The following is a 25505-nucleotide window of genomic DNA, read 5'->3' as shown; positions in this document are numbered from 1 at the left end:
TCACATTGCATATAAGACATATGGACTTCGAATTTGAGTAAACAAGAAAAATTCCTCTTCCCACTCTGAATGAAAATGATACGTTTTTGATCTTTTGGCTTCTGACATGTTTGCGTGCTAAATGTTTACAGCACGATTAGTTGCACACTGAGAAATGGGCACGCAGGTGCACAGACGCTTACAAATTGCAGCACACTGATCGATTGAGAATCGGCTGGTCGATCGCCATTGACTGTTTGGGCAGCCCTGCGCTAATGTATTTCCTGTTCTGTCCTGTCCTGTCCTGTCCTGTTCGGTTCAACAAACTATGCCAACCAGTATATCCAGCTTCCGACTTGGTTCTCCATGTAAAGTTCGTGTTTTGAGTCCCATCTGGGCCCAGACTGTGCCTTAATTTGTCTGTTCTTCCGAATCCTGATCCTACCCATGAGCAGTGACCCGGGATAAAGTCTGGAAGGAATCCTGCTGCCTGGTCGGGGTTCCGAAAGGCATGTGGAAAATGAGTAGTTCTGTAGGAGCTCCAGTCGGCCGACCTGCCCTATTTATAAACAGGGGGGACTGCAGGCTGTCACTGAGATGTTTTGGTCGCCTTTGACCTGCTTGGATGTCTTTGCTTCCCCTGGAGAGGGACCCTGCTGGGTTTTAAGCCCTCCGCTGGGCTTCTTTGGGAAGACTCTTCTTCCTCAGCATTCCACGTCGCCTAAAAGCACGTCCACTAAGCGGCTGCAGAATGAGCTTCACGAGCAGGCTGTGTGGCTGGTCCCCATCCTTCGTACCTGATCTTTGGTGGCTTCTCATCTGTTTCATAGTATTACTGGTTTATAGTATTTTTCATTGTTAACTTTGAACTGTTGGTCCGCATTGAGTTACGTCAGCCTGCGATTTGACAGGCTTTTGTTAGTCTTGGTGTGTGTAGTGTGAGGTGTTCATTAGAATGTAAAAATGGCAAATCCATTCCCTATCCATCACCTAAGAAGAAGAAATCTACTCCACGTCATCTCTTCAGTAATAACTTTTGAGGTGCATTTTGGCTGACTCCTCCTCCAACATCTGAAGGTCTACTTCTCCCGTATTTTGGTTCCTAACCCTTCTGTTAAATATGCATTGGGAGGGGGTGTGGCTTTTCCGCAGTTTATGATCTCTGACCATCCGGTTTCACGTGAGAGAAATTAGTGGGTTCTCAGTTCATTGCCGAGAAGCCAGCAAGGTCCAACTTTCCTTAACCTTATGGGTGTTTTGAGGGAGAGTGTGTATGCCCTGTGTGGTTGTAACGTTATAAGTGATTTTATATCCCGGCAGAGAGACTTGGCTCTCGCTGACGGTAAATTCGCCCATGCACAGTGGTTATTGTGTCTCCAGGCGGTTTGGTTCCTACAGCTGAAGGTCGTGGCCTCAGCTTAGGTAAATATTTGCAACTTTTGTGCTGAGTGAACCATGACCGTTCTGGTTCTGGTTCTGGGCCCAGCAGAGCGTCCTGTTCCACAATCTAGCACGTGGCTGAGCAGGTTAGGGTGCTGTGGTTGTGATCAGAAAAATACCGATTTTACGTCCCATGATCGGCAGAATGATGTCACTGTCGGCCCCTTGAGGGAGACCCCTAACCTGTCTGACCCTGATTTCTAAAAAAAAAAATAAAAAAAATAAATAAATAAATAAATAAATAAATAAAAAAAAAATAAAAAAAACAAAATTTACTCTACCTTGCTAAATAAATATAATGTAAACTTTACGTAGTGTGGTGCCTCAGTGTAACAAAAAGATGTTATTCCTGATGCATGGTTCAGTCGGTACATGACTAATTCCTGTGCAGCATACAGCAGTGGTTGGGCCTCATGGACACGCACTCGCCTTCCTCCATGTGATGCTGGAACATGAGCCCACTGTAACCCTGAGGTTCCGTCAGTGTTCCTGAGCGCCATGCAGACGTTCCATTTCCCCATCGACCGCCTCCTAACCCATCTTCTGTTTGTTCATGTCTAGCTCGTATCCTGGCCTCGGTGCGGGGTGGACGCTGTGGAATCAGAGATTGCAGAAATAAACTGAGGGTTCGGTGAAACGCCGTCGTCCGGCCAATCACAACACGGTGTTATCTGCACGTGTGGCGAGCGTGCTCGCTCTTGTAAGATGAGCTGACCCGCTATCTTGCTCTGGCATAATAATGCTATCCATTGCTCAGGGCCCGGCAAAGGTCTCGCTAATCTCTGCGTTTCATCTTCAAAGGTACATTGTGCCTGCAGGAACACCTGCTGCTCTAGACCTCAATGACTACGGCGAGTAATTCTTCACAATAAAATGTGGGAAAATTGTCATCTAAATATTTAGCTAAACATCAAGGGCGGTTGATTAAAGATTAGCATGTTTGAGTCTCCGGAATCATTCGGTTCCATTTGATGGTATTCGTCGTTTCAGTTTGACGGAACCTTGTCTACCCACTCTTCCCCGTGAGCTGTTGAGCAGGTTCAGCTACAAGGAAGGATATTAAACATGACGAAAATGATCCTCTGTCTCTTGATTCTGCAAGTGTTGCGCTTGGCCGAGTTCTTGGTTTTCAAGCTGAATCCGTCGCGTTGGTCAGTAAAGATCTTATCCGCAAAGGGCCGGTGTGTTTGCGGATTTTCACTGCGACTCCCTAATTAGGTCACTACTTAGAGGACTGATTGGCTGAGGAGTCCTCACACCTGGGTTTGAACAGCTGACCTAGAGGTTATACCAAAAACCTGGCGACACACCGGCCCTTTGCGGATAAGATTGGCCACCCCTGATCTAAAGGCTACGGGAGAAGTAGACCTTCAGATGTTGGAGGGTGAGTCAGCCATGTTGGTGGAGGAAATGTGTAAGTCAGCCGAAGCATGTGTGTTAGGTTATTGAAGTGAATCATTTATATGAACTTTAAAATTCTTCTAAGAGAATTTCGCTTTTAATAGAATAGAATGAGATTTTATTCATCCCAGTGGGGAAACTGTGTGTCTCACGGAGTGCAAGACAGGGTTACACAGAAAGACAGACACACGTGCAGAGGAGAGCAAGCTTGGGGGTCACAGCACAGGGTCAGCCACCATGTAGCACCCCTGGAGCTGGGCGTTAGGGTATTGGGATTTGACCCAGCAACTTTCTGATGACAAGCGCGGAGTTTGAACCTGCTGGGCCGCACATGAGATCGGAAACTAAGCAACACGACCAGGGAGCGTGAAGAGTAGCAGTGTTCAGGATGGTATGCTGTAATTGTAATGTCCAGTCAAGCCCTGAGTCGGGAGGAGAGAGCGCGTCATGTATATGGAAATGCATGATGGCAGCCATGCCGGAACTTGCTCAGAAGGCAGGACCTATTTCAACTCGCAGCGCTGAAGGCAAACAGAATCCCACGCATCAGCAGGAATGCAGCTGCCTGTATTTCTGTGCGATCCCAGCCACTCTGATCGCAGATGTTCATCGCAGGCTGCAGCCAAATTGCTTTTTTTCCTGTGGTAAAACCTGAAATTAAGATGGTTCAAAGTAAAACAAGCTGTGGAAGAAGATTTTTTGTGAGACTTTTTTTAAGAAAAAAACAACAACAAAATATTCAATTCAAACTAATTGAACTGACTTAAAACCAAAGAGGAATTAATTGCTCTTTTGTCTTTCTGGGGGCTGCAGAGGGGAAAATGGTTTTCGGATGTTTAAAATAACACCCGCTGTCAGGATCCCCTTACACTCATCTTCACGGGACGGGCAAACATTGGATCCAAACCTGGGACGTGGCTGAGGACGTGTCCTGTTTGGCTGATTGGTTTCGGCTGTGAGCGGTCCTCGCCGTGACAGGGATGCTGCTGTTCTAGGGGCAGGCATCAGGGGTCAGCTCATACGAATTCTTTAATCTAAAACGCTGCTTCACAGCAGAAATCATTTTGCAAGAATGAAATGAAATGTTCTTGGGTTTGAGTGGCACGCACGAGGGACAGCAGCCTGTATCTGTGTGAGGACAGGAAGCGAGCCTTTAGCATTTATGGTGTTCTTGCTGAACTGGGATGCCTTAACGGACAGTAGCCAGTGTTCTCTGTTGGCTGGTTTGCTGGTGGATGCTAAGGAGATCATTGGAGAAGCTGGTGTTTTTAAGAGAGGGTGAGAGGTTTGTGGAGTCTGGGGATCTGTGGCAGCAACCGGAAGGTTGCTGGTTCAAATCCCGTGAATGCCCAGAGTGATTCTAGCCCTATAAGGAGGTCCTCCATTTTACGGCGAAAAACTTGGGGATTGGTGGAAGGACTGGCACTCCAGCCACCGGAAAAACTCACACTAGTTCATTTGGACTGGTGTGGTGCTGAAATATCACTTGCAGTGATTACCAGGGCTTACCACGCCCAATGCAGGGGCTGATTAGGGGGGACTTTTGTACTCCTAAAAAATGTTCTTTATACCCCCCCCAAAATAAATACACATTATTTAGCTTAGTGTTCCCACTAATTTTCATTAAAATCAGACCCCTTCTGGCATCTGGAGTGACGCACCTGGGTGCCGCATTACTGTTTATTGGTAAATGGTGATGTGTTGGTGATGTATGCAGAAAGTATGCAGTTACATTCAAAGGGCCTGAGATCTGAAATCTGAACTTCAGTAAAATGAAATGAAAAGGAGGAAAATGGTGACCAGATGACAGGCAGGTCCGCGCCGAGCACAGCGTTCACACGGCTCTTCTCTCTGTTTTCCAGTCAGTGGTGAAAACAGGCCGATTGCTCATCAGCCATGAGGCCCCAGTGACCGGAGGCTTTGCAGCGGAAATCAGCTCCACCGTGCAGGTGAGACACGCGTGCACACGCACACGTAGGGTATACCTTTCCTTATGGGGCCCACTCATTCACTTCTATGGGGAAAATGCTAACGCTAACTATGACAACCTTAACCCCCACCCTGCCCTAACCATAACCATAAGTATCCAAGCAAAATACAAGAGTTTTTTGCATTTTTAGTTTTTTCATAGCAGTCACTGATTCTTATAAAATAGAGTTTTCCCTTATGGGGGGGAAAACTGATATTTATCACGTTATGGGGATATTGTGGTGTACTTATCTAAATGGGTACCGTCCATTAATTTTTATGGGAAAAACCCTAATCGCAATCACGACACCCTTAACCTCACCCTAACCTTAACCATAAGTAACCAACCCACAAGATTTTTACTTTTTTGATTGCATTCACAAGTGTTTATAAAACATCCAAATGGGGACCTCAAAAGATGTCCACTAAAGTAGGGAAGTTTCAGGTTTTACTACACTTTGGGAACAATTTGGTCCTCAAATGTGATCTATGCAAACAGACACACACACACACACACACACACACACACACACACACGGTCTCCAGCAGCTCTGCAGCTTGCAGTGTCATCCCACGTATTTCTATTAACTATTAATCCTGAGGTAGCCACTGGCTAACGGGCTCCCCTGGACCGTCGAGTTTTTCCAGCCATCTCTGTGGCACCAGGTGGCGAAGGTAGGAGTCGACTCTCCCTCAGTCGGGCTGTCGCTCCCGAGACGGTCACCGGGTCGCCCCTGAGAGCCAGAGAGAGCAGATGTTTTCTGAAGCCTCTCCTTTCTAAAGTTAATCTCCAGCACGAGGCTTCGGCCGCCGCTTTTGGACGCTCAGGTTTCCTTTTCATTGGCTGTTTTTGTCAAGGCTGTTTCTGACAGGGTTGGATTGTTCTTGTTTTATTTTTTTCGGCCCCCGATTCCTTGCTTGTTGGAACAGTTCTCTCTCAGTCAGAGAGTAACCGCTAACACGCTCCAGGACCGAAGGGGAAAATGGGGGGATTAGCTTTGGGTTTTTTTGCTCTTTGCTGGCGGTCGTTTCGATAGAGCCCCAGAAATAAAGGTGAATGTGGATGGGCGACCCGTTCGGTTATATCAGTCTCGAGCTGGCACAGGTGCTGTGGGTTGTCATGGTAACCCTGTAGTGGGCAGTTTACTTGGGTCTGACCTTGTGGGGAAGTGTGAAAATGGGGGGGGGGGGACACACACATCCTCAGCCACGTCCCAGGTTTGGATCCATATGGCAACAGCACTGCATCTCTCTTTCACTCTCCATCATTTCCAGTTCAGCTGTTCCTCTTTTCTTCAATAGTTTTTCCTCATCATGAGACGTAGGTGTAGTGTCCAGGCTGCTGCACGTTTTGTTTTTCGAGAAAGCAGAGTCAGACAGTCCCTGGAACAATTGGGTCCCACATTGAAGTCACTCTGCCAACTCTGGGATTTGAACCAACAACCTTCTGATTACCAAGTCAGGGTGTGGGATTGCTGCTGTGCCGTTTGCCTGGCTGCGAAAGCACTCCGGGCTGTGTGTGCGTGCACACAGAAGCCGCTGCGTGTGTCTCAGTGTGTCCCATAGCGTGTGATGTGAGATGCTGGTCGGACGCCAGATCTCTACTGACTTCAAAGTTGATTCTCCCTCACACGCTCAGGGTGGGGGGCTGATTCAGGCTGTGTGATGTCGTAACGCCTGCCATCAGGACCCCAGGAATGCTCTGTGATGTACTATCTGCCTGCGTCGCTTTGAACAAAAGCGTCCGCCAAATAACTAAATGCAAACTTAAAAGTCCAGCATCAGCGGTTCACTGCTGTTCGCCGCCCTGGTTCCAGGCCTGCACCCAGCGTAGAAATTGTATATGGTAATAGAGCTGCTTTGACACGACCTGGCTGTTTGTCAAGCCCTGAAGTCACGTGCAGAATTTTTGAGGAAAACAGTTTTGCAAGGGGTGTTGGGTTACGGGACCGAATGCCCTGGGATGTGTGGTCTTGTTCAAGATCGACATTTCCCCACAGCACCCCCCGATGTGCCTGTCAGAAGGAAAGTGTGAGTAGCAATGACCTCCTTCCTCGTTCAGTAAAACGTGACTCACGCCACTCCCGCAAGCTGGTGTTTTGTCAGTGTCGACACCTATGACCAGAGTCTGGCTGGGTCTGTTTGGGCTGGCTCTCCGACACAGCCTGCTGTCATGAGATGGAGATGGGCTCCCCAATCGCTTTATCCATTCCTCAGCTGATGTAATCAGCTCTCCTCCTGAGAGTGACTATGTACACTAATCCTGAACCCCACAGTAGCACTGGATGAGAACAGCTTGGAACATGCAGTCTGAATGTCGCCTCGTCATTGGCTGGCCTTCAAACCAGGTGTAATGTGATTGGACGGCCTCTCCCTAACCATCCAGTAATACCAAACCCTTCCACCCGCACAGAACAGTTTCTGGGTTTGTCCAAATGCCTCAAAGCCTGGTGTCAGCCCCCTCTGCCTCTACCCCCCCATCGATGCGCACAAGCAAGGTGCTCTTTATGAGCACGCAGACTCACTTCAAAGCGTGTTTTTGCGAGCCAGTTCTGCTGCCCATCGGAGGACTGAAAATTGTCTGCAGACACTGACATCCTGACACTGCCGGCGTGTACCTGTGTCGCTTGGCCAGCACCCGGTCCACATTCCACACCCCCCCTTCCAAAATGTGTTTTTAATGATGGAAAAGAACACCACATAATTGCATTCCTTCCTCTGAAAATAACCCTGAGGTATGCAAGCGACTCTTCATTGTTTCGGCTCGGCGCTGGTCCCCACGGTCCCACACAAAGGCCTGGAATGACCCGCTTCGGACGAGCTGCACATCTGTGCCGCACCTGCACGGCCAGCTCTCGCAGGTCACGGGGGCACCCACATGCAGCCCGGGATGCCTTCCCACACGTGCTGCGGCGACTTGCATGCTTGCAAGTAAACATCAGTCTATTCTGCAATGGGACCATTTTTACTACTGACACCAAGAGCGCAGGAAATCCGACTCATCGTTGGTTGATGACTCAAGTTTTTGGGGAGGGGCTTCAGGTTTCAGCCAACCTGTCACATTTTAGGGGAGGTCTCTCAGGTAACCTGTTAGATTTCAGGGGAGGAGCTTCCGACATCCTGTGTTTGAAGCTGATATGATTGGGATTCCCAATCTAATCAGACTTTTAGAAACTGTCAGACATATAAACTAATGAAGCATTTTAAGTTTAGAGGGGTGGGGTCAGACACCCCGATGCTGCCTACATGGGGGCCACCGTCGTTGGGCCTCAGTAAGCCATCTCAGTTGTGACATGCTGTGACATCAGGCATGGCGCTGATCCAGATGGTTACCCTGCACCGTTTGCTGTTGCTCTAGCTGTCGACAGAAGCGTATAAATACATATTGGTCACAGCCTCCAACTTTCACGCTCAATGAATGAGGAGCCGGAGACAGGCTGAGCTCCAGCAAGGCTGTCCTACTTTTTTTTCAGCGACATCCCCCTCTGAAACATGCAGAATTCCAGGGACCCTCAATGCGTTCCCTGCAAGGAGCTTTCGATGACGATGGCACGTTGAAGACCCCCGTAGTCCCCTCCCACCCTATCACAGTGCAGGACTACACCATGTCACTTCCTGTTACGCCGTCCATCGGCAGGAAGCGTGGGCAGTCTGGAACGAGACTCCCAGTTGGGAGGATAGAGGTCTGCATCATGGACCTGCTGGGTTCCGGTTCTGAGTGAGTCCCTGCTGGCCCAGTCCACACATGGGGACTCCTGTGATTCAGCTGTCTGACACCTGGGTCTGTCTCTACAAGGCGTCCTTTGCACACATGCTTCTGCATCCCAGATTAACGAAAGTGTCTTGACGCTGTCAAAAATGTCCGCCATTGGTAAATGTAATATTAACAGGATTGTCTTTAATCTTCGCAAACCATTGGTGTCGTGCCTAAGTTAGGTTTGCCGTTAAAGTGTTTGACTGGAAAGTAATTTCAGTGAAAACCATTTTGAGCCATAGCCATTTTTCTCTCCCTAGCGAAAACTATTTTGTCTTTTAGTTTTCCGTCGACAAGGGACAGGAAGTGAAACTGGGTACCCGTACTCGGAGGAGGCCAGTCGTGACCCCCTCGGCCTGCCTCTAGGTCGCTTCCTGCCGGCCCCCCAGCCATGAGCTCAGCCCTTTTTCCCGGGTGCGGCCACAGTGGCTAGCACAGGTGATCATTAAGGGAGGCTCTTCGTTGCTGAGGCACACGTTACCTCCCAGTGGTTATTTTGTCTTTGCCACCGGGTGTTTCCTAGTAAACTTGTTTACCTTAGTGGATTTGTAGCAAGACTTCAAGCGTGGAACCTAATACCGTAAAGTGCTGGGTGTTTGGTTTGGTGAGCGGGACTGATTTCAGAGTGACATTTTTAAAAGCCCCTGGGCTATGAGCAAAATCACCCACCCTGTATTAACAGCCCTCAAGAGGGTGCTGTTCCAGTTGTCATCCTGTTTGTGTGTGTGGGGGGGGGGTGTGTTCAGGACTCTCTCACTCTCATCCCCGCCAATCCTCAGGAACAGGCGTGCAGCCCGAATGGTCCCAGCACGTCTGGTTCTAGGATACTGGCAAGTTTAGCCTCAGTCGTCCTGGTGTTTATATTTCGGTCGTCGGGGGGTGGGAGGGTGTTTCCAGGGATGCGGGGCAGCCGTGTTAGTACACGGACATGTCTGCACTTCTGTCTCCGGGGCATCAGACCAACAATCTGTCAGCAGGTACCTGCGTCTCAGTGCCAGAGGTACGTCACGCGTTCATCTGTTTTTATGGCCTTTGGAGCAGTTCATGGGACATCTACCTCATGGGTGCTGAGCGTCTGGGGTGGGGCGGGGGCGGGGGGTGTTCACCAGGTCCTCCTCCCATTTCTACTTTGTTCCTGTCAGCTCTGCTGCCTGATTATACGGACCGGTGCTTTGACGACCCAAACCAGCCCCGCAGTTAGCCGAGTCTTACCGGGCCCTCGTGAAATTACGACCTGTAAAATTACAAGTTGTGAATGAGTTAGAAGGTGGTGGTGCTGCTGAGCTTTGCATGGACGAGAATACACATGTGCTACGTCAGGTGGGCACGCTCATCTCGGGGCCTCAGAATATAGCTTTAAAAAAATAAATAAAAAATCAGCCAATCGTTGGTCATGGGTGTTTAAGTAATCCTCTTAATCGATTTGTAATTGTATAATTGAAGAAAAGTTTTTTCAAATGTTTTTTAGCTATTTGTTCTATTAAAATCAAGTTTCAAAAACTGTAATGTCCCTGCTCGTCACGTCTAAGCTGACACTTAAAGCGGCACCAGGCAGAGCTGGGTTTGGGACCACCAGGCAAGGTTGGCAATCAGGTTCCTTCAGCTACAATAAGCACCACTTCCTTTATCAACCACCACTGCTGCTCAGGCATTATTATTCTAATTGTTTTATTTAGTCTTTTGTGACTTGCTTACCACTTCAGTCTTCTTTTTATTACTTGGAGATATGCAATGTAAATTTAACGACCTTATTTTTAAAACATCCCCTCAGCGTTTAATCAAAACAAAAGCTGACTTCTCTTTCCATGTGCTTAACTCAGTTTGCGTGGATCGACACTGACGCGCGGATCCTTTGGATGGGTTCTGTGCTGTCGGTACTCGCCTCAGCTCATCTCCGGAAAGCGCCATGATTCTGTCGGGTCCTGTTAACCTCCAGACGAATTAGTAGCTGGTCTTTTGCCGAGCTGGGGTTTCTCTGGGTTAATACACGTGGCAACGATATAACTACCACTGTTAGGGTATGTCTGGAGAAAAGAAGTGTGTGTGTGTGTGTGTCTGTGTGTGTGTGTCTGTGTGTATGTGTGTGTCTGTGTATGTGTATGTGTGTGTGTGAGAGAGAGAGTGAGAGCCCTGAACAGGATCCCAGCCTTTATCCAGCTCTGAGTCTGGCTGGGTGCTTTGTGGATGTTGTATGTGCTGTGGCTGATGTTAGCTGCTGACGTCTCCAAAGCCGGTTGAAGCCCCAGGTATAACAGTAACTGAGGAAGCTGCAGCTGGTTTCGGGTCTGTTTCAGGTTATTTTTCGTATCGTTTCTGTATGGAGAATGCAGTCCCCAGCCGGACACGCCATATGTAAATAAAGAACCGGCAGCAAGGGCCGAAGGAGGGATCTGAACCACCACATGTACCGTTTTCTCTGGAATCAAACAGAATTTTTGCAGTGCCAGGAGTATAAATGCAGCGCAGTCGCCGTGGTAGCATGGTCCGGTGTAGCCTGGTTCAGCTGGCGTGGCTGACGTTGTCATGTGGGGGTGGCGTGTGGATCAGAGTTTGGACACTGTACCTGTGATCAGAAGGTTGCCAGGTCAAATCCCAGGGCAGAGTGATGTCACCATTAGGCCCCTGACCAAGGCCCTTGAGCACTAAATTCTCTATGTACTGGTTCTCCCTGCTTTCTCAACAAATGTGAGTGTGACTCTGCCTGCAGGAGGAGTGCTTTCTGAACCTGGAGGCTCCCATCACCCGGGTCTGTGGCTACGACACTCCCTTCCCCCACATCTTTGAGCCCTTCTACATCCCGGATAAATGGAAGTGTTTTGACGCCATCAAGAGAATGATAAACTACTGACGACGAGGTGGGGCTCGCCATGTCCGGTCTGTCTGCATGGTTTACATTTCTGAGTTCGTCGCGTGAGGCAGAGCACATAATTCATGCGCCAGGATTTATTTATTTATTTATTTATTTTTTCCTTCTTTAGGATTTGAAACTTAGAATATGTTTCTGTTGCAGCCATGGCTAAAGGTGGGCAGGGGAGGGGTAGTACCCCCACCCAATCTGATCAGCTCACCAGAAATAGGCACAATTTAACCAATCGGTAGTGATTAAACAGTTCCGGAGCCCCCCCCCCCCCCCCCCAAATTCTACCCACCCGGGGACTCCTCAAGGCCTCTGACACAATACCCCCAGCATGGCGTCCTGGTAGTGCCTCTGTGCCAAGCACCGCTGACACCAGGGCGAGCCCCGTCCTGCTGAGATGCTCAGCCTGCCTGTCAGAACAGGCGACTGACCCAGCAGAAGCGAAGGAGTGAGCGACCCCTGATCGACATAACAGCCCGCGCTGCTTTGCTTTCAGAACCGCGAAGACTTCAGACAAAGAGCTTCCTCTTCCCACTAATTGGAACGTGCTGTCCCAAAAAGCAACACTATCCTTCCACCAGCTGAGACTCTGCACCCAGGCAGGAGCTCGTGTGACCATGGAGGCAAAGCGTGGACTGTTGGACCCCTGAGGGATTTTTATTTTATTTTATTTTGTTGTTTCTCCCGCTCCACGGTGGCCTGCTTGGGTGTGGTCTCTCCCCATCATGGAGTCACACCACCTTCCAACACCAATCGGCACAGAACGGAATTCATCTCAGTGTTCAGGAGGCTCCCATTGCAGTTTATCTTGTGATGCCTGTAGACTTTGGTGGCAGTTCACTGCTGTGCTAGAGTTATAATTATAGTTTAATGAATAAAGATTTGCCGTTGTGTGCTACTCTGTGTTTGTCTTCCACTGTGTCCACATCAGCCCCTGCTGCTCTTGCATACAGCTCTAGTTTCCCTTTGATTCAGTTTGATTGCTTCTCTGTCCGTTATATAGTATACAGACGCTCCTCAGCTTACGAACTTTCAGACATACGAACCAAGAGTCCAAATTATGTTCATCGGGCTCCCGTTTCCTGTCCGCGACATACATTTTTTTTCCTGTACGCCAATTCCGCCCAGTACGACTTGTGGCCGCTACTCCCACCGCGCAGCAGCGTAGCGTGCGTACTCCCAGCATCCTAGTCCTTTGTACTCACATCCATCCTTAAAATGACGCTGAATAACGACTTACGAACATTTCAAATTGTGAACGGCCGTTGGGTACGTATCTCATGCGTAAGTAGAGGAGCGTCTATAATACTGTTTTTATCGCTCGGCGCATTAGACGCCCTGAGTGTGTGGCTCAGCAGGTTTGGAAGCCGGTTCAGATCTCAAGCTCTGCAGGGTGAATTTGCTCCAGTGACTGTGTGACCCTGCTCTCACAAAAGCATTTTGGGTAAAACTGTCCGCTTTATAATAAGTTTTTTTTTTTTTTTTTTTTAAGAATAAAGCAAAAGTTCTATTCTTTGCGAAACACTAATCTACACATAAACTTACAAAGGGCATAAATGTATTTTCACTGTAATTAAATTTGAGGCAAAGCGTGACTGCAATAGCATGTGAGTCCTGGAGTCAAATGCCTTAAGATGTGATCTGTGGAACTTGGGGGGGGGGCAGGGGGGGGGGGGCTAGGTCCACAGTCTCAACCTGTTATAGCTACTCTCCCTTTTTGCAGTGCAGAGTGGGTGCCAAGGCTTTGTATAAATCACAGAGGCCGCAGAGCCTGATACGCTCCAACAGTAAACCGTACAGCCCTGTCGTGGTGATTTTCAGGCATCATTTCATGAGAGTGTAGGAACACGTATCCCAATAGCTCTTAATCATAGCTGAGAGACCTCCGGTGGACGAAAGTGACCGATATGAATCCATTTGCCACACCGAAAAGCCAATGCAGGAACAATGAGGTGCTAAATGATTCCATACGAGTTCCCAGTGATGTGTGGTCCAAGGTACGAGGACAGTTTGGAGCCCGCTGTCTGAAAGTGACCTCTCTCCAGTTCTTGCTGCGTAGCAGGCCAGGCCTGGAGCGCCTTTGCTGTACTCCTGGTTGCTTGTCCTTTATAGTTTGACTTTGCATTCTGTGATGAACAGGACTCGTTTTCCAACATCCATGATTCATTTAGCTGGATGCAAAAATCTAGCAAAAATAAGCAGCGCCAAGCTTTTCTGGGAATACATATGAATTTAAAGAAGTCAGAGGAGCTGCCGCCGATAATTAGTCATAAGGGGAAGCACGGGTACTATCGACTTTGCAGGCTATGGGTCAACTCCTGAAACGAATGTGAAGAGTTGGGTCCCATCTGGATGGTAGCCTGGTTACTGTGTGGAAAGAGCTGAAACGTGTGAAGAATTTGGATGCTGAAAGAATACTGGGAATCTGAGCGTTTTGTGAGGACAATGTAAGATCTTCCAGTCCAGCTTCTTCCAAGGTCAAGTGATCGCGGTGGCTCCAAGCCGCGGAACAATAATGGGTTAGAGTTAGTTCTTCATTCCAAATCTACCAGCGACGTTAAACTCATATCAGCGATTGTGTTTTAAGAGTATATGGAAAACATCTGGACACACCTGCTTTTAATGTATTTTAGCTGTTATTCACCTCATAGTAAAAGGCCTCGTGGCAATGAAATAATACATATCAAATATTGCAATTAAGTGTTCATCATCTCAAAATTTTCTTAAATTTTAGACTCCTTAAAACAACCCTCTTTGGCGTTGATGACAGCATCACAGACTCCCTGCATTCTTTCAACCAGCTTCCAGATGTAGCCGCCTGGAATGCTTCTCCAACAGGCCTGAAGGAGTTTCCACAAGTTCCGGGCACTTGTTGGCTACCTTGCTGTTACTCTTCAATTCAACTCATCCCAAACCTGCTCTATAGGGTTTTTGTCGGTGGGGGGTGGGATTGTGAGGGCCAGGTCGTCTGTCACAGCACTCCATCTCTTGTCTTGTTCACAAGATAACGCTCACTACCACCTCAAGGTACACTTAGGGTCATTATCTTGCTGAAAAACAAATGATTTTCAGTGGGTACTTTTGACTAGTATTTTGTTGTATATAGTCTCATCCATCATCATTTTCCATCCATTTTTTCCTCCCCTCCAGGTGTTGTTTTTATGGATCTTCACTCCAGCTTTAACAACGGTAGGGATTTCCTCTTTCCACGGCGTCCTTCAGGTGCTTGGGGCACCTTCTTCTTGCCAGCCATGCATTGCTTGGGAAGCATGTTGTGATCCAGAGTTGTCTGGGCATCTGCTACTCACATCACTTGACAGTGTTTACCAGACAGTTGGCCACTTCGCTGTTAGAGGGTGGGGTGTGTTCGCCTTGGAGCGGTAACACAACACCCTTGCACCGATAATGATTAAAATAACATTGCTCGGCACCTTGCCCACAGCCGTCGGTTAATATGAGCCCCATCCTTCAGTCTCACACGTTTGGCCTGCTTCAGCACACTACAGTAACCTTTTATGCACGCTGGCCTTGGTCTCATACACTTCGGTATTCCCTGGCGTGCTTCGACCCCAATCTGCACTCTTTGGCCCCGATACATTTTAGCCCTAATGTCATATGCTCTAACCTCTACCCTTGATCTCCTTCCGTCACCAAGTCTCAAAGAATGCCATTGTGCCTCAGGATTATGTCATATCCGGTTATATTATTGTGAGCTTCTCTGCCAAACAAACAGTATGCATACTTATATATAAGCTCACATCTGTTCAGTCGTGGAGTGATTGAGTTTGGAGTTTGAGTCCCTTCACATTCGCTGCCTCTCTCCCCATCTGGACGTTGACTTCATCCGCGGTGGCAGGAGTTCAGGACGATGGACAATGTGTAATATAGCCGCACAAAGAAAGATGGAGCCGGCAGTTTGTGGGCCTGGTGGGTCCATCTCATGGAGTTCAGAGAGCGAACACACCACCTGTGTCATTCCAGCGACAGAACCTTATGTCATCTTCTCACCAATGATTGTCTGGAGGATATGAAACCTCTGCATCCATCTGAGACCCCATAAAATACTGTTTTCTGAGAAAATAATATGCTAGAAAACAACATAGAAATAGACTGCAGTTGAAAAACTTGTTAACTGAGATGGATAAGAACTCAACACGACACTAATGAAAATCGACATTGTGCTAAGTCACCTACATCCTGCAGAAGATGAAAGCTCAACGTTTGCTCAAGCACTGTCCCCACAGCAGTGTGCATTTTCTTACATATTAGTGACACTATGCAAACATCATGTGCAATAATATTACCGTAGCATTCAGGAGTTGCTGTACTCTGTGGTTTTGGGATATTGATCCAAGCATGCGTTGCAATGTGAGTAATGCAGATTAATTTGTAGTTAAATTGTTTGTATTTATTTGTTTCGCTTTATTTTTTTATCTTTATTGCTTCTCTATTGAACTTTGCATAAATTGCATAAATTTGTCCCGTGGTATAAGACTATGTGTGGGAGCTAATACAGTTCATGAGAAGTCGCAAAGATTTTACTTTAAACCGAGCAAAAACAAAGCAGAGCATTAAAATATTCAGGAAATAAGATAATGCTCTTCAAATGTGCAAACTTCCAGTAAGCAAATATGGATTTTTTTAAACATGTTTCAGCTGTTGGGAATTACTCCACTGAGTTCAAACAGTCCATAGGAAGGAAAGCAGGAAAAGGGTTAACCTTCAACAAGTGTCTGCTGACCACCTGTAACACAAAAGAGGACATGAGAACATTAAAGACAGTGCTGATCATCACCGAGCACCTCCACACCTCCTGTGAGATCAAACAGAACATGAGAACACTACAGACAGTGCTGATCATCCCCGAGTACCTCCTGACCTCCTGTGAGATCAAACAGAACACGAGAACACTACAGACAGTGCTGATCATCCCCGAGCACCTCCTGACCTCCTGTGAGATCAAACAGAACACGAGAACACTACAGACAGTGCTGATCATCCCCGAGTACCTCCACACCTCCTGTGAGATCAAACAGAACACGAGAACACTACAGACAGTGCTGATCATCCCCGAGCACCTCCTGACCTCCTGTGAGATCAAACAGAACACGAGAACACTACAGACAGTGCTGATCATCCCCGAGTACCTCCTGACCTCCTGTGAGATCAAACAGAACACGAGAACACTACAGACAGTGCTGATCATCACCGAGCACCTCCACACCTCCTGTGAGATCAAACAGAACACGAGAACACTACAGACAGTGCTGATCATCACCGAGCACCTCCACACCTCCTGTGAGATCAAACAGAACACGAGAACACTACAGACAGTGCTGATCATCCTCGAGCACCTCCTGACTTCCTGTGAGATGAAACAGAACACGAGAACACTACAGACAGTGCTGATCATCCCCGAGCACCTCCTGACCTCCTGTGAGATCAAACAGAACACGAGAGCACTACAGACAGTGCTGATCATCACCGAGCACCTCCTGACCTCCTGTGAGATCAAACAGACCTCGAGAACACTACAGACAGTGCTAATCATCCTTGAGCACCTCCACACTTCCTGTAAGATCAAACAGAACACGAGAACATGACAGACAGTGCTGATCATCACCAAGCACCTCCTGACCTCCTGAAAGTTCTAAAGTCCTCTGCATTTAGGCCTCCTGACCTCAAACCACTGACAAAATATATAGATAAAATCGTGCTTTTCATTTTGGTCAGAGTAACTGTGCCCTGACTGCATTGCGCAGTGAACCCCACCCAGGGCGAGGCAGCCCGCATGACCTCTGACACAAATGGTATAATACTATACATCAGTCTTGCACTGTGTCATTACCTACTATATATAAAACACTTAAGGAGATGATGCCCGTTCCTCTGGAAGATGTCCTCCCCTCACCCTGAGGCAGGTCCTGGAAGGACCAAGACTGGCCCAAAAGAGGTCTGGCTATCTGAAAGGGGATTAACTTTATGGGGCCACCAGGAGGAGCTGTCATTAACAGAACACAGACTTCACAGCAGTCCAGCAATCATCTTCTGCTGGAATTAAGCAGACTGTAGAGTGTTTTTTTTTTTGCTCACGCTGGATGTTGTGGTTTCCAGCACACGAATGTGGGCAGCGAAGCTGTGAATGGTTATCGGTGGTGTCTGGCAGTGATATTGTGAAAAATGCAGTTTTTCCTGAGTATTTCATGGTGTCATTGCATTATTCATTCGGCTCAAGGGGTGACCGTCACGTTGATTACTTCTGTTGTGGATGTAAAATGCAAAAGAAGGAAAGAGATTTGTTCACGTCTATGTATCGCACATCTAAACTGCTAGGTTACAATGTCTTGGAATCAGTGTTGATGATCAATGGTTCACAGTGACTTCTGACCACAAAATTGGGGACGGCATATCTCCGCATTCAAAATGAATCCCTGGGAGCCAAAACAAGGTGGGTTTGATGTATTTCAGCTCAGCCTCAGTTCCAGGCTTTAGATTTTTGACGGCCGCGATATTTCAGAAGTTGCCTGTGCTCTGTTTCTGTGACGTATGCTTCTGCATGTGCCCTGTGATTGGCTGACATCACCTCTACGGTGTACCCCAGCTCTGTGCCCTGTGGTTCCTTGGATATCCTTCCCCTGTGTCCCTGACCAGGATAACCAGTTAGAGGCTCCTTTTCCTCCTACAGGGGAATGTGGCTTTGATCTGTTTGCTTTGGAATTCATCTGTCTCCTGCTGAATGCTGATTGGTGGACTTGGACATGACCTCATGGTAGTTATTTTGGTCTCTGGCAGACATTCCACTTTGTACCCTTTTTGCTGCATGGCACGGAAAGAGACATATTAAAGTACTGCTCTTGCTTCAAAACCAACGTACACTACATGGGAAGAAGTATTGAGGCACACCTCTTAATCATTGTTTAATTCGGTTTCATTGCATCATGTGTGTAAAATCAAGCATCTAGCAATGCAGTCAGGTTTACAAACATTTATCAATGGATGGTTCCTTCTGAAGAGCTTGATGAATTCAAGTGTGGTACTATCATATTATGCCACCTTTGAAATAAGTCAGTTCCTTTTTTGTTCCAGCATGACTGTGCCCCAGTGGTCCACAAGGTCCACAAAGGCATGGTTGGGTGAGTTTGGTGTGGAAGAACTTGACTGGCCTGCACAGAACCCTGACCTGAACCCCATCAAACCCCTTTTAGATGCACTAGAACAAAGACTGTGGCCAACATCAGTGCCTGAACATGATTTTCTGGATGAATGGGCAAAAATTCCCACAGACACACTCCAAAATCTTATGGAAAAGCTCCCCAGAAGAGTGGCAGCTGTTATAGCTGCAAAGGGGAAAACTATTTCATATTGATGCCTATGGATGTAGGATGTGATGTCATAAAAGTTCCTGTAGGTGTAATGGCCAGGCGTCCCAATTCTTTTATCCATATAGTGTTACCTGCAGGCACAGAGAGCAGTTTGTAACAAAAGACACCCCACCTACTTGTTGTTTGCACATGCACATACACATTGAAGCTGCCAGCTCGAATGACGTTCATGTGTACGCAGCTTTACCAGGAACCACGGTAATGTCGTCGGTCACCGCAGCACAAACACTGGGCACTTAGGAGCAAGACGGTGTCAGTGAGGGACAGCCAGGTCTGATTTAGCAATGTCCATTCCCTGAATTATCTGTTTGCTTGCGAGCTGGTAGATGGACTGATGAGTGGTTGCTAGGGACACAGGCGGTTACTATGAAAACGCTCCGCTGGATGCAGGTCACTTTAGAGACGGTTGCCCAAGTGATTGTTTGTATATGAACGGCATCCTGTTTGAGAAAAGGCACCTCTGCCCTCCGTGATGTCAGGTGTACCAACTGTACCTGGCAGCAAAATAATGCCCATCTGTATTAGTGTGTCTGTCCTGTCATCCTGCACTGCTGGTCCTCACGGAAGATGCTGCACAGTGTAGCCTGTCCCCGTTTGTCCTCCTCCACTACTGGGAGGCAAATGCCTTGCTGCTCGGGGCAGAGCTGGAAACTGTCTTAATGAGCCGCCTCCCCCGAGTGAAAATGCACTTTCAGAAATATTACGGTGTCTAACCATTGCTGAAAGGAACATTTTACAACAATGGGGAGCAGTGAAGAAGGGCAGAGGTCAAGGCAGGGCAGAGGTCAGGTTAGCGTAGGAGATCAGGTTAAGGCAGAGGTCAGGGTTAGAGCCTTGAACTCCTGAAAAAAGACTGATGAACATTTAAGAGTCTTTCATAATTTAATGAGAAGCTAAACATTTTTTATTAGTTTTTTTTCTTTTTATAATCTTCCCTGATTTTTTAACCAGCCCGTCCAGTATTCAGTGATTCTGCAATCACAGAAATTAATGCAAAATCATGCAAGCTCAGCGATATTTGAAACATCATGCAATTTTTCATGCAATTCTCTGTTCATTCATGGGTGTTTTTTTTTCTAGGCTAGAGCACAAATGAACACAGCCTTCATACAAAATAGGCATATTGCAAATAAAACAATGCATTTTCCTGTCACTGTGTTTGACTGTGCCAGAGGTTGGAATCACTCACAGCCGGGCTTCCGTTGATGGTACCCAGCCTTTCATAGTACAGATAGAGCCGTGGCTTAGGGTCAGATACAGTGACTGGGCAAGAGTTGGGAGAACACCAGGCATGCCAGGGTATGCACAGTGTAACACAGAAACCTGTACCGTAAACAACCTAATAGATCGCTGTTGCTGAGTTTATTTGTTGCTAATGCTTAATTGATCGTTTGTTTTAAAAAATTACTGAACTCACTATTGTGCCAGTTTGTGAAAATTTTCCTCAAAAAACTTCGATCACAAAAAGTTTGATCACAAATTTTAAGAAAAGCAGTGATGTATTTGCAGTCTAAAAATACCAAGCACTGAGGAGGACACACACTTGTTTTTGTTTAATGTTTCCAAAAGTCGGTAAGAGACAAACACAAGTCCATATACAGGAAGTCAGGTAAAAAAAATAGCATTTCTACATGATGTCATCGCTGATGCTGAGTTTTAAACTTATTTTAAATGAAGCATTATTCAGTTGTTGGCTCACTCTGCTGTCCTCATGTTTTTCGTTTTATAATTTGTTACTGGCTTCAGGCCTTAATCTGCTCATAAGGTGTTACTCTTGCCACTCAGTGAGGCATTGCTTGCATTGAAAAATATAGTTTTTCTTTAAACAATAGCGTTATTTCTTTATTTTGAATTTGAGGATTGAGCTTAAATGGTATTGTAAATGTGCTTATTACATTATTAACCCTTATTTGTTATTGCATTGGATACAATTCATAAGAAGAGAAAGTTCTTGGACTGTGCATTAAGTTGGAAGCAGAGAATTGAGACTTGGACTGCAATTCAAAGACTTCCCCCCCCCAGAGACTTCAGACTTGAATTGGACACTAAATCGTGAATATCTCTGTGTCGCAGATATGTGGATATGAACAGCCTGTCTGGTTTATATTACTCTATCTGAAGATGATGATAGTGATGGAGCGGCAAAACTTTAAACAACAGAGTTTAATCCCCTTTGCTTCTGTTGACTTGAACCCCTGTTTTAGAAAGCAAATTGTCAAGCATCACAACATTATTTTCCGCCTTTCAAGCTGAACTTAATGGGAGAAAGATTTCAGACTGAAGTCGCACATGTATGTAAACAATGTTGAGGCTTTCGGGATGATTCTAAAGAAGCAAAACTTGCAGTGCATTAAGCGGATTGAGAGAAAATGATTCATTCGGAAGCTGGCAGGAGCACCACTGTATAGAAAACATTTAACAGAAACTAAACAACCACAGCTGGAAAGGATCACTGCTGATTGAAGCCTTACTAAATATTTTATCTGAATCAGTATTACTGGTTCTCTTTGCTGGACGATTTCCTATTTTTTGTTACTTTTCAAATCACAATCTTTTCTGCTCCCTTCCGGAATTCTCTGGAATAATATACTGTACACAATGTGATAATTTCCACAAACTCTGATTACATTCCAGTGAAGATCATCAGTCTGGGGCAGTAATCAGCTGAGGCCAGCATGACAAACTAGCGAAGCAACTGCGTGCCAGTGGGTGGTCCCTAGGCAGTGAGTAAAAGCAGATACGTGACCCCTAAGCAAGGGGTACAAGTAATGGGTATAAGCAGATAGATGAGCCCTAGACAGTGGGTATAAACAGATAGATGACCCTTAAGCAGGGGGTACAAGTAGTGGGTATAAGCAGATAGATGACCCCTAGACAGTGGGTATAAGCAGATAGATGAGCCCTAGACAGTGGGTATAAGCAGATAGATTAACCCTAAGCAGAGGGTACAAGTAGTGGGTATAAGCAGATAGATGACCCCTAGACAGTCGGTATAAACAGATAGATGAACCCTAAGCAGGGGGTACAAGTAGTGTGTATAAGCAGATAGATGAGCCCTAGACAGTGGGTATAAGCAGATAGATGAGTCCTAGACAGTGGGTATAAGTGGATAGATGAACCCTAGACAGTGGGTATAAGCAGATAGATGACCCCTAAGCAGGATGTACAAGTAATGGGTATAAGCAGATAGATGAGCCCTTGACAGTGCGTATAAGCAGATAGGTAAGTCCTAGATAGCGGTATAAGCAGATAGATGACCCCTTGACAGTGCGTATAAGCAAATAATTAAGTCCTAGATAGCGGTATAAGCAGATAGATGACCCCTTGACAGTGCGTATAAGCAGATAGATGACCCCTAAGCAGGGTGTACAAGTAGTGGATATAAGCAGATAGATGATTCCTAGATAGTGGGTAGAAGCTGATGCATGATCCCTAGGCAGTCTAATTCATGAACTATGAAAGCATTTGGAGTGGTAATGATCTTTTACTGATCATCCACAACACACGGAGTTTTACCACTAGGCGAGTACTGTGCAATTTTCACATGACCGCTATCAAAGCTGAGTATCTCTCTGATCCGCTGATTCGAAGGTTTTTTTTTTTTGATTGAGTAGTTTGGTGTTCTGTAATTGCTCTCACTGTCAGACATGATGAATACACAGATCAGACTAATTGTTGTTGTTAAATCTTAGCCACACGTACAAGCCAAGCTAATCTGACAGTGTTGATCAGCGCTGACTGGGTCATGATGGACTGCAGCTACCATCAGCAGGACCTCGGCCCAATTCCAGAAAGTAAACTTCCCTTTTCTTCATTGTGGTCTACTCCTTTGGCTTCATATACATTTTACTTTATTTAGCAGACACTTTTATCCAAAGTGACACGCAATTAAGAAACCAAGGCCTCATTTAGGGGCCCAAAGTGAAATCACCGGCTGACCCTGAGATCTGAACTGGCATCTTTCTGATCACATACAGCCCTTGAATACCAAAGCAAATATTCTATGGATTATGATACCTGTCTAATGGTTGTACTTCATTCATTATTAAGACCTGGTGAAAAGGTTCAGTGTTGCCTACTTCATGTAAAGCACATTGTATTTTAAAATCATTTAAATTTTTCCTAAATCGATCATCCGAAGTGTTGAAGTGTTAAAGTAGACAGTTAAAGACACTTCAGCTTCCTGCGTCTGAGGACACATTCACGGAGACGATCCGGTCGAGCCAGCATTCGGCAATAAATCAGGGTTTAATATCTTATTGCATCTGTGTTATCACTAAAATAACAGACGATCTAAGGAGCGATCCAGGCTCATAGAATCTGGACAAGCCCTGGCACATGGTGAAGCCGGTGGGATGTTTCCGGCGTTTCTCAGAATCGCTGCTAAGATTGCGGCCGAGCCAGCGAGCCTCCTGCTGGAATGATCCCGCCATATGCAGACCCTCTTCGGCAACCCAAGGGCACTTCAGACCCAGGTTGTCTGGGCCCCGTCTGGCAGTCACACGGACCGGCAGCAGACCGGCCCCCTTTGATCGGCCGAGAGGCGCGAGGATATTTTGTTCCTGCCAAAAGTCAAACTGCCTTTTACAACATGTGCAGAAGGGGAATGGAATTTTTATTGATCCTATTTACTAAAAATAATCATTTACACTATATCAAACAAGGTGCAATCAACTTGTTTGAATGCTGTACTCTCCATTCTTTAACACATAGGGAGATGATGACAGAACATGTTGTGAGATTCCGAGCTTCATTAAAGACTGTGCGGCCTAACTTGGGTTAATTTGTCTTACCGCAGTGGCAGTTACAGTTTTTTTTTTCAGTTGCGTAAATGCATTTTCCGAAATGCTAACGTCTTTCTCAAAACTGTAAGTGCAGTTCCCATGTCAGTAAATGCAGTTATCGCAGCACTTTATTACAAGTGCAAAAGAACCATAAATGTACAAAATATTGACAACATGTGCCAAAACACACAAAATGCGATAATACTGTCACCATAAAGAAAGCTGTGCGGAGCAGTGCATACGCAAACCCCCTGAAAATGCAAGCTACTTCAATCAAAACCAGACACACTGTTTATAGAGACACAGAAATATGCAACAAAAATTCATTCACATCTCGTGAAACAAAGGCAGTTTTTTACAATGGAAAAAAACATTACCAGGCATACAATGCTGTATTACAAATGCAATGTACCCCTCATTTCAAACCCTCCCAGCGTGCAGCCTCTCCTCTGTTTGGCACACAACACTTCATCAACATCACAGCTGATGTCTTGCCTTCCAAGGCAGAGGGGGAGGAGCTTTGGCTAATGCCGGTTCCACTTCTGGCATGCCTCCACACTGGTGTCTTCTCAAGCAACATCCGATATAGACATCTGGTCGTGGGGCCGGTGGTGACGTACACACCACCTCCATACCGAGAAGAAGTCCTCATTTAGGTTGAGGAAAGATCAATAGGCTGGTAAGAACTCCATGGACATGGGCAGCAAACCATAGCTACATATCATGGCGCGTCAGGTCTCATCAGCCCTCATAGGAGTTAGAACTCTACAAATCCCCGAACGATGTCATGTAGAAGAGTCATGCTAACCCGGTATGCCCATTGTCACTTGATGGCCTGTTATGTTTCTGTCATGGCGGCTGACTTTGTTCAGGTTGAATGCTGCTTCACCCTCATACATAAATGTGTTTGCGGTGTCACTCGCCGTCGGCTCCACCAATCTCTGCAAGACAAACATCAGCAAATTAGATCAAATTACAGACGCTCCTCTACTAACAAACTTTCAACTTCCAAACTTTCAGACATACGAACGAAGAGGACCGTTAAGTCCAAATTGTGTTCATTGGGCTCCCGTTTCCTGTCCGCAACATCAATTTTTTTTCTGCGCATCAATTCCGCCCAGTGCGACTTCTGACCACTACTCCCGCCGCGCAGCAGCGTAGCGTGCGTACTCCCAGCATCCTAGTTCTTTGTACTCACATATACCCTTAAAATGACGTTGAATGACGACTTACAAACATTTCAAGTTACGAACAGCCGTTCGGAACGTATCTCGTTCGCAAGTAGAGGAGCGTCTGTACTTATAAACCTGAAATACTGTGACACTCAGAGAAAACATTTCAAATTCACATCCATACATTACGCTGCATGGTCTCAAATTACATTGACATATCGAAAGGAAAAACATCACTGTACCTGTCCATTCAAGAACCTTCGTTCCTTCACCCTCATTATTTCTGGAAACGGAATCCTGTGGAGATCTCTCATTCTCTCTTCGGCATCCTGTCTGCATGCTTTGCCCAGCCTCAGTCGCATATTTAGGTCATTTTTTATACATAGTGTTGGACGTGATCTCATCCGATATGTTCGGTCACTAAGTTTGTTTTAAGAAATGTGCGAAAGCAATTGAGCCTATATATCGGTTTGTAGCTAGTAATTGCTCACATGTAGAGTGGGGTGGTGCTCATTTGCTTAGTGAGGAAGCCGATCGGTAGACTATCAAAGTGCCTTATAAATATACTGCTGCTTGTATGTTTTATCCAGCCCACAATGATTTATACAATGACCGACTGTGCCAGTATGAATGAGAAATGTATATTGCTGACTGATAAAAAGGACAATCTGTTGTGACCAGCATATCAGAGTCAATTGAGAATTGTGTCTATTTGCTACTAGTTGCGTCTATGCGATGATGAATGTACTTAGCGGTTTGCAAAATATG

At 46.3% G+C, this 25505-nt stretch overlaps 1 protein-coding gene across 1 annotated transcript in view; it reads left to right on the top strand.

Annotated features, from left to right (window-relative positions):
* bckdhb (branched chain keto acid dehydrogenase E1 subunit beta) overlaps positions 1-12297 on the top strand; it is a 31697-nt gene extending 19400 nt beyond the window's left edge. The window contains exons 9-11 of the mRNA XM_049024693.1: positions 4683-4769; positions 11250-11397; positions 11896-12297. Coding sequence (XP_048880650.1) covers positions 4683-4769; positions 11250-11390 — 228 coding nt within the window. The 3' untranslated portion in view covers positions 11391-11397; positions 11896-12297. The remainder of the gene's footprint in view (positions 1-4682; positions 4770-11249; positions 11398-11895) is intronic.
* Positions 12298-25505: the final 13208 nt, after the last annotated feature.

Source organism: Brienomyrus brachyistius, chromosome 9 (assembly GCF_023856365.1).
Source record: "Brienomyrus brachyistius isolate T26 chromosome 9, BBRACH_0.4, whole genome shotgun sequence".
NCBI classification, from domain to species: Eukaryota; Metazoa; Chordata; class Actinopteri; order Osteoglossiformes; family Mormyridae; genus Brienomyrus; species Brienomyrus brachyistius.
Note: the sequence above shows the minus strand (reverse complement) of the source record. Positions and strands in the feature narration are given on the sequence as shown.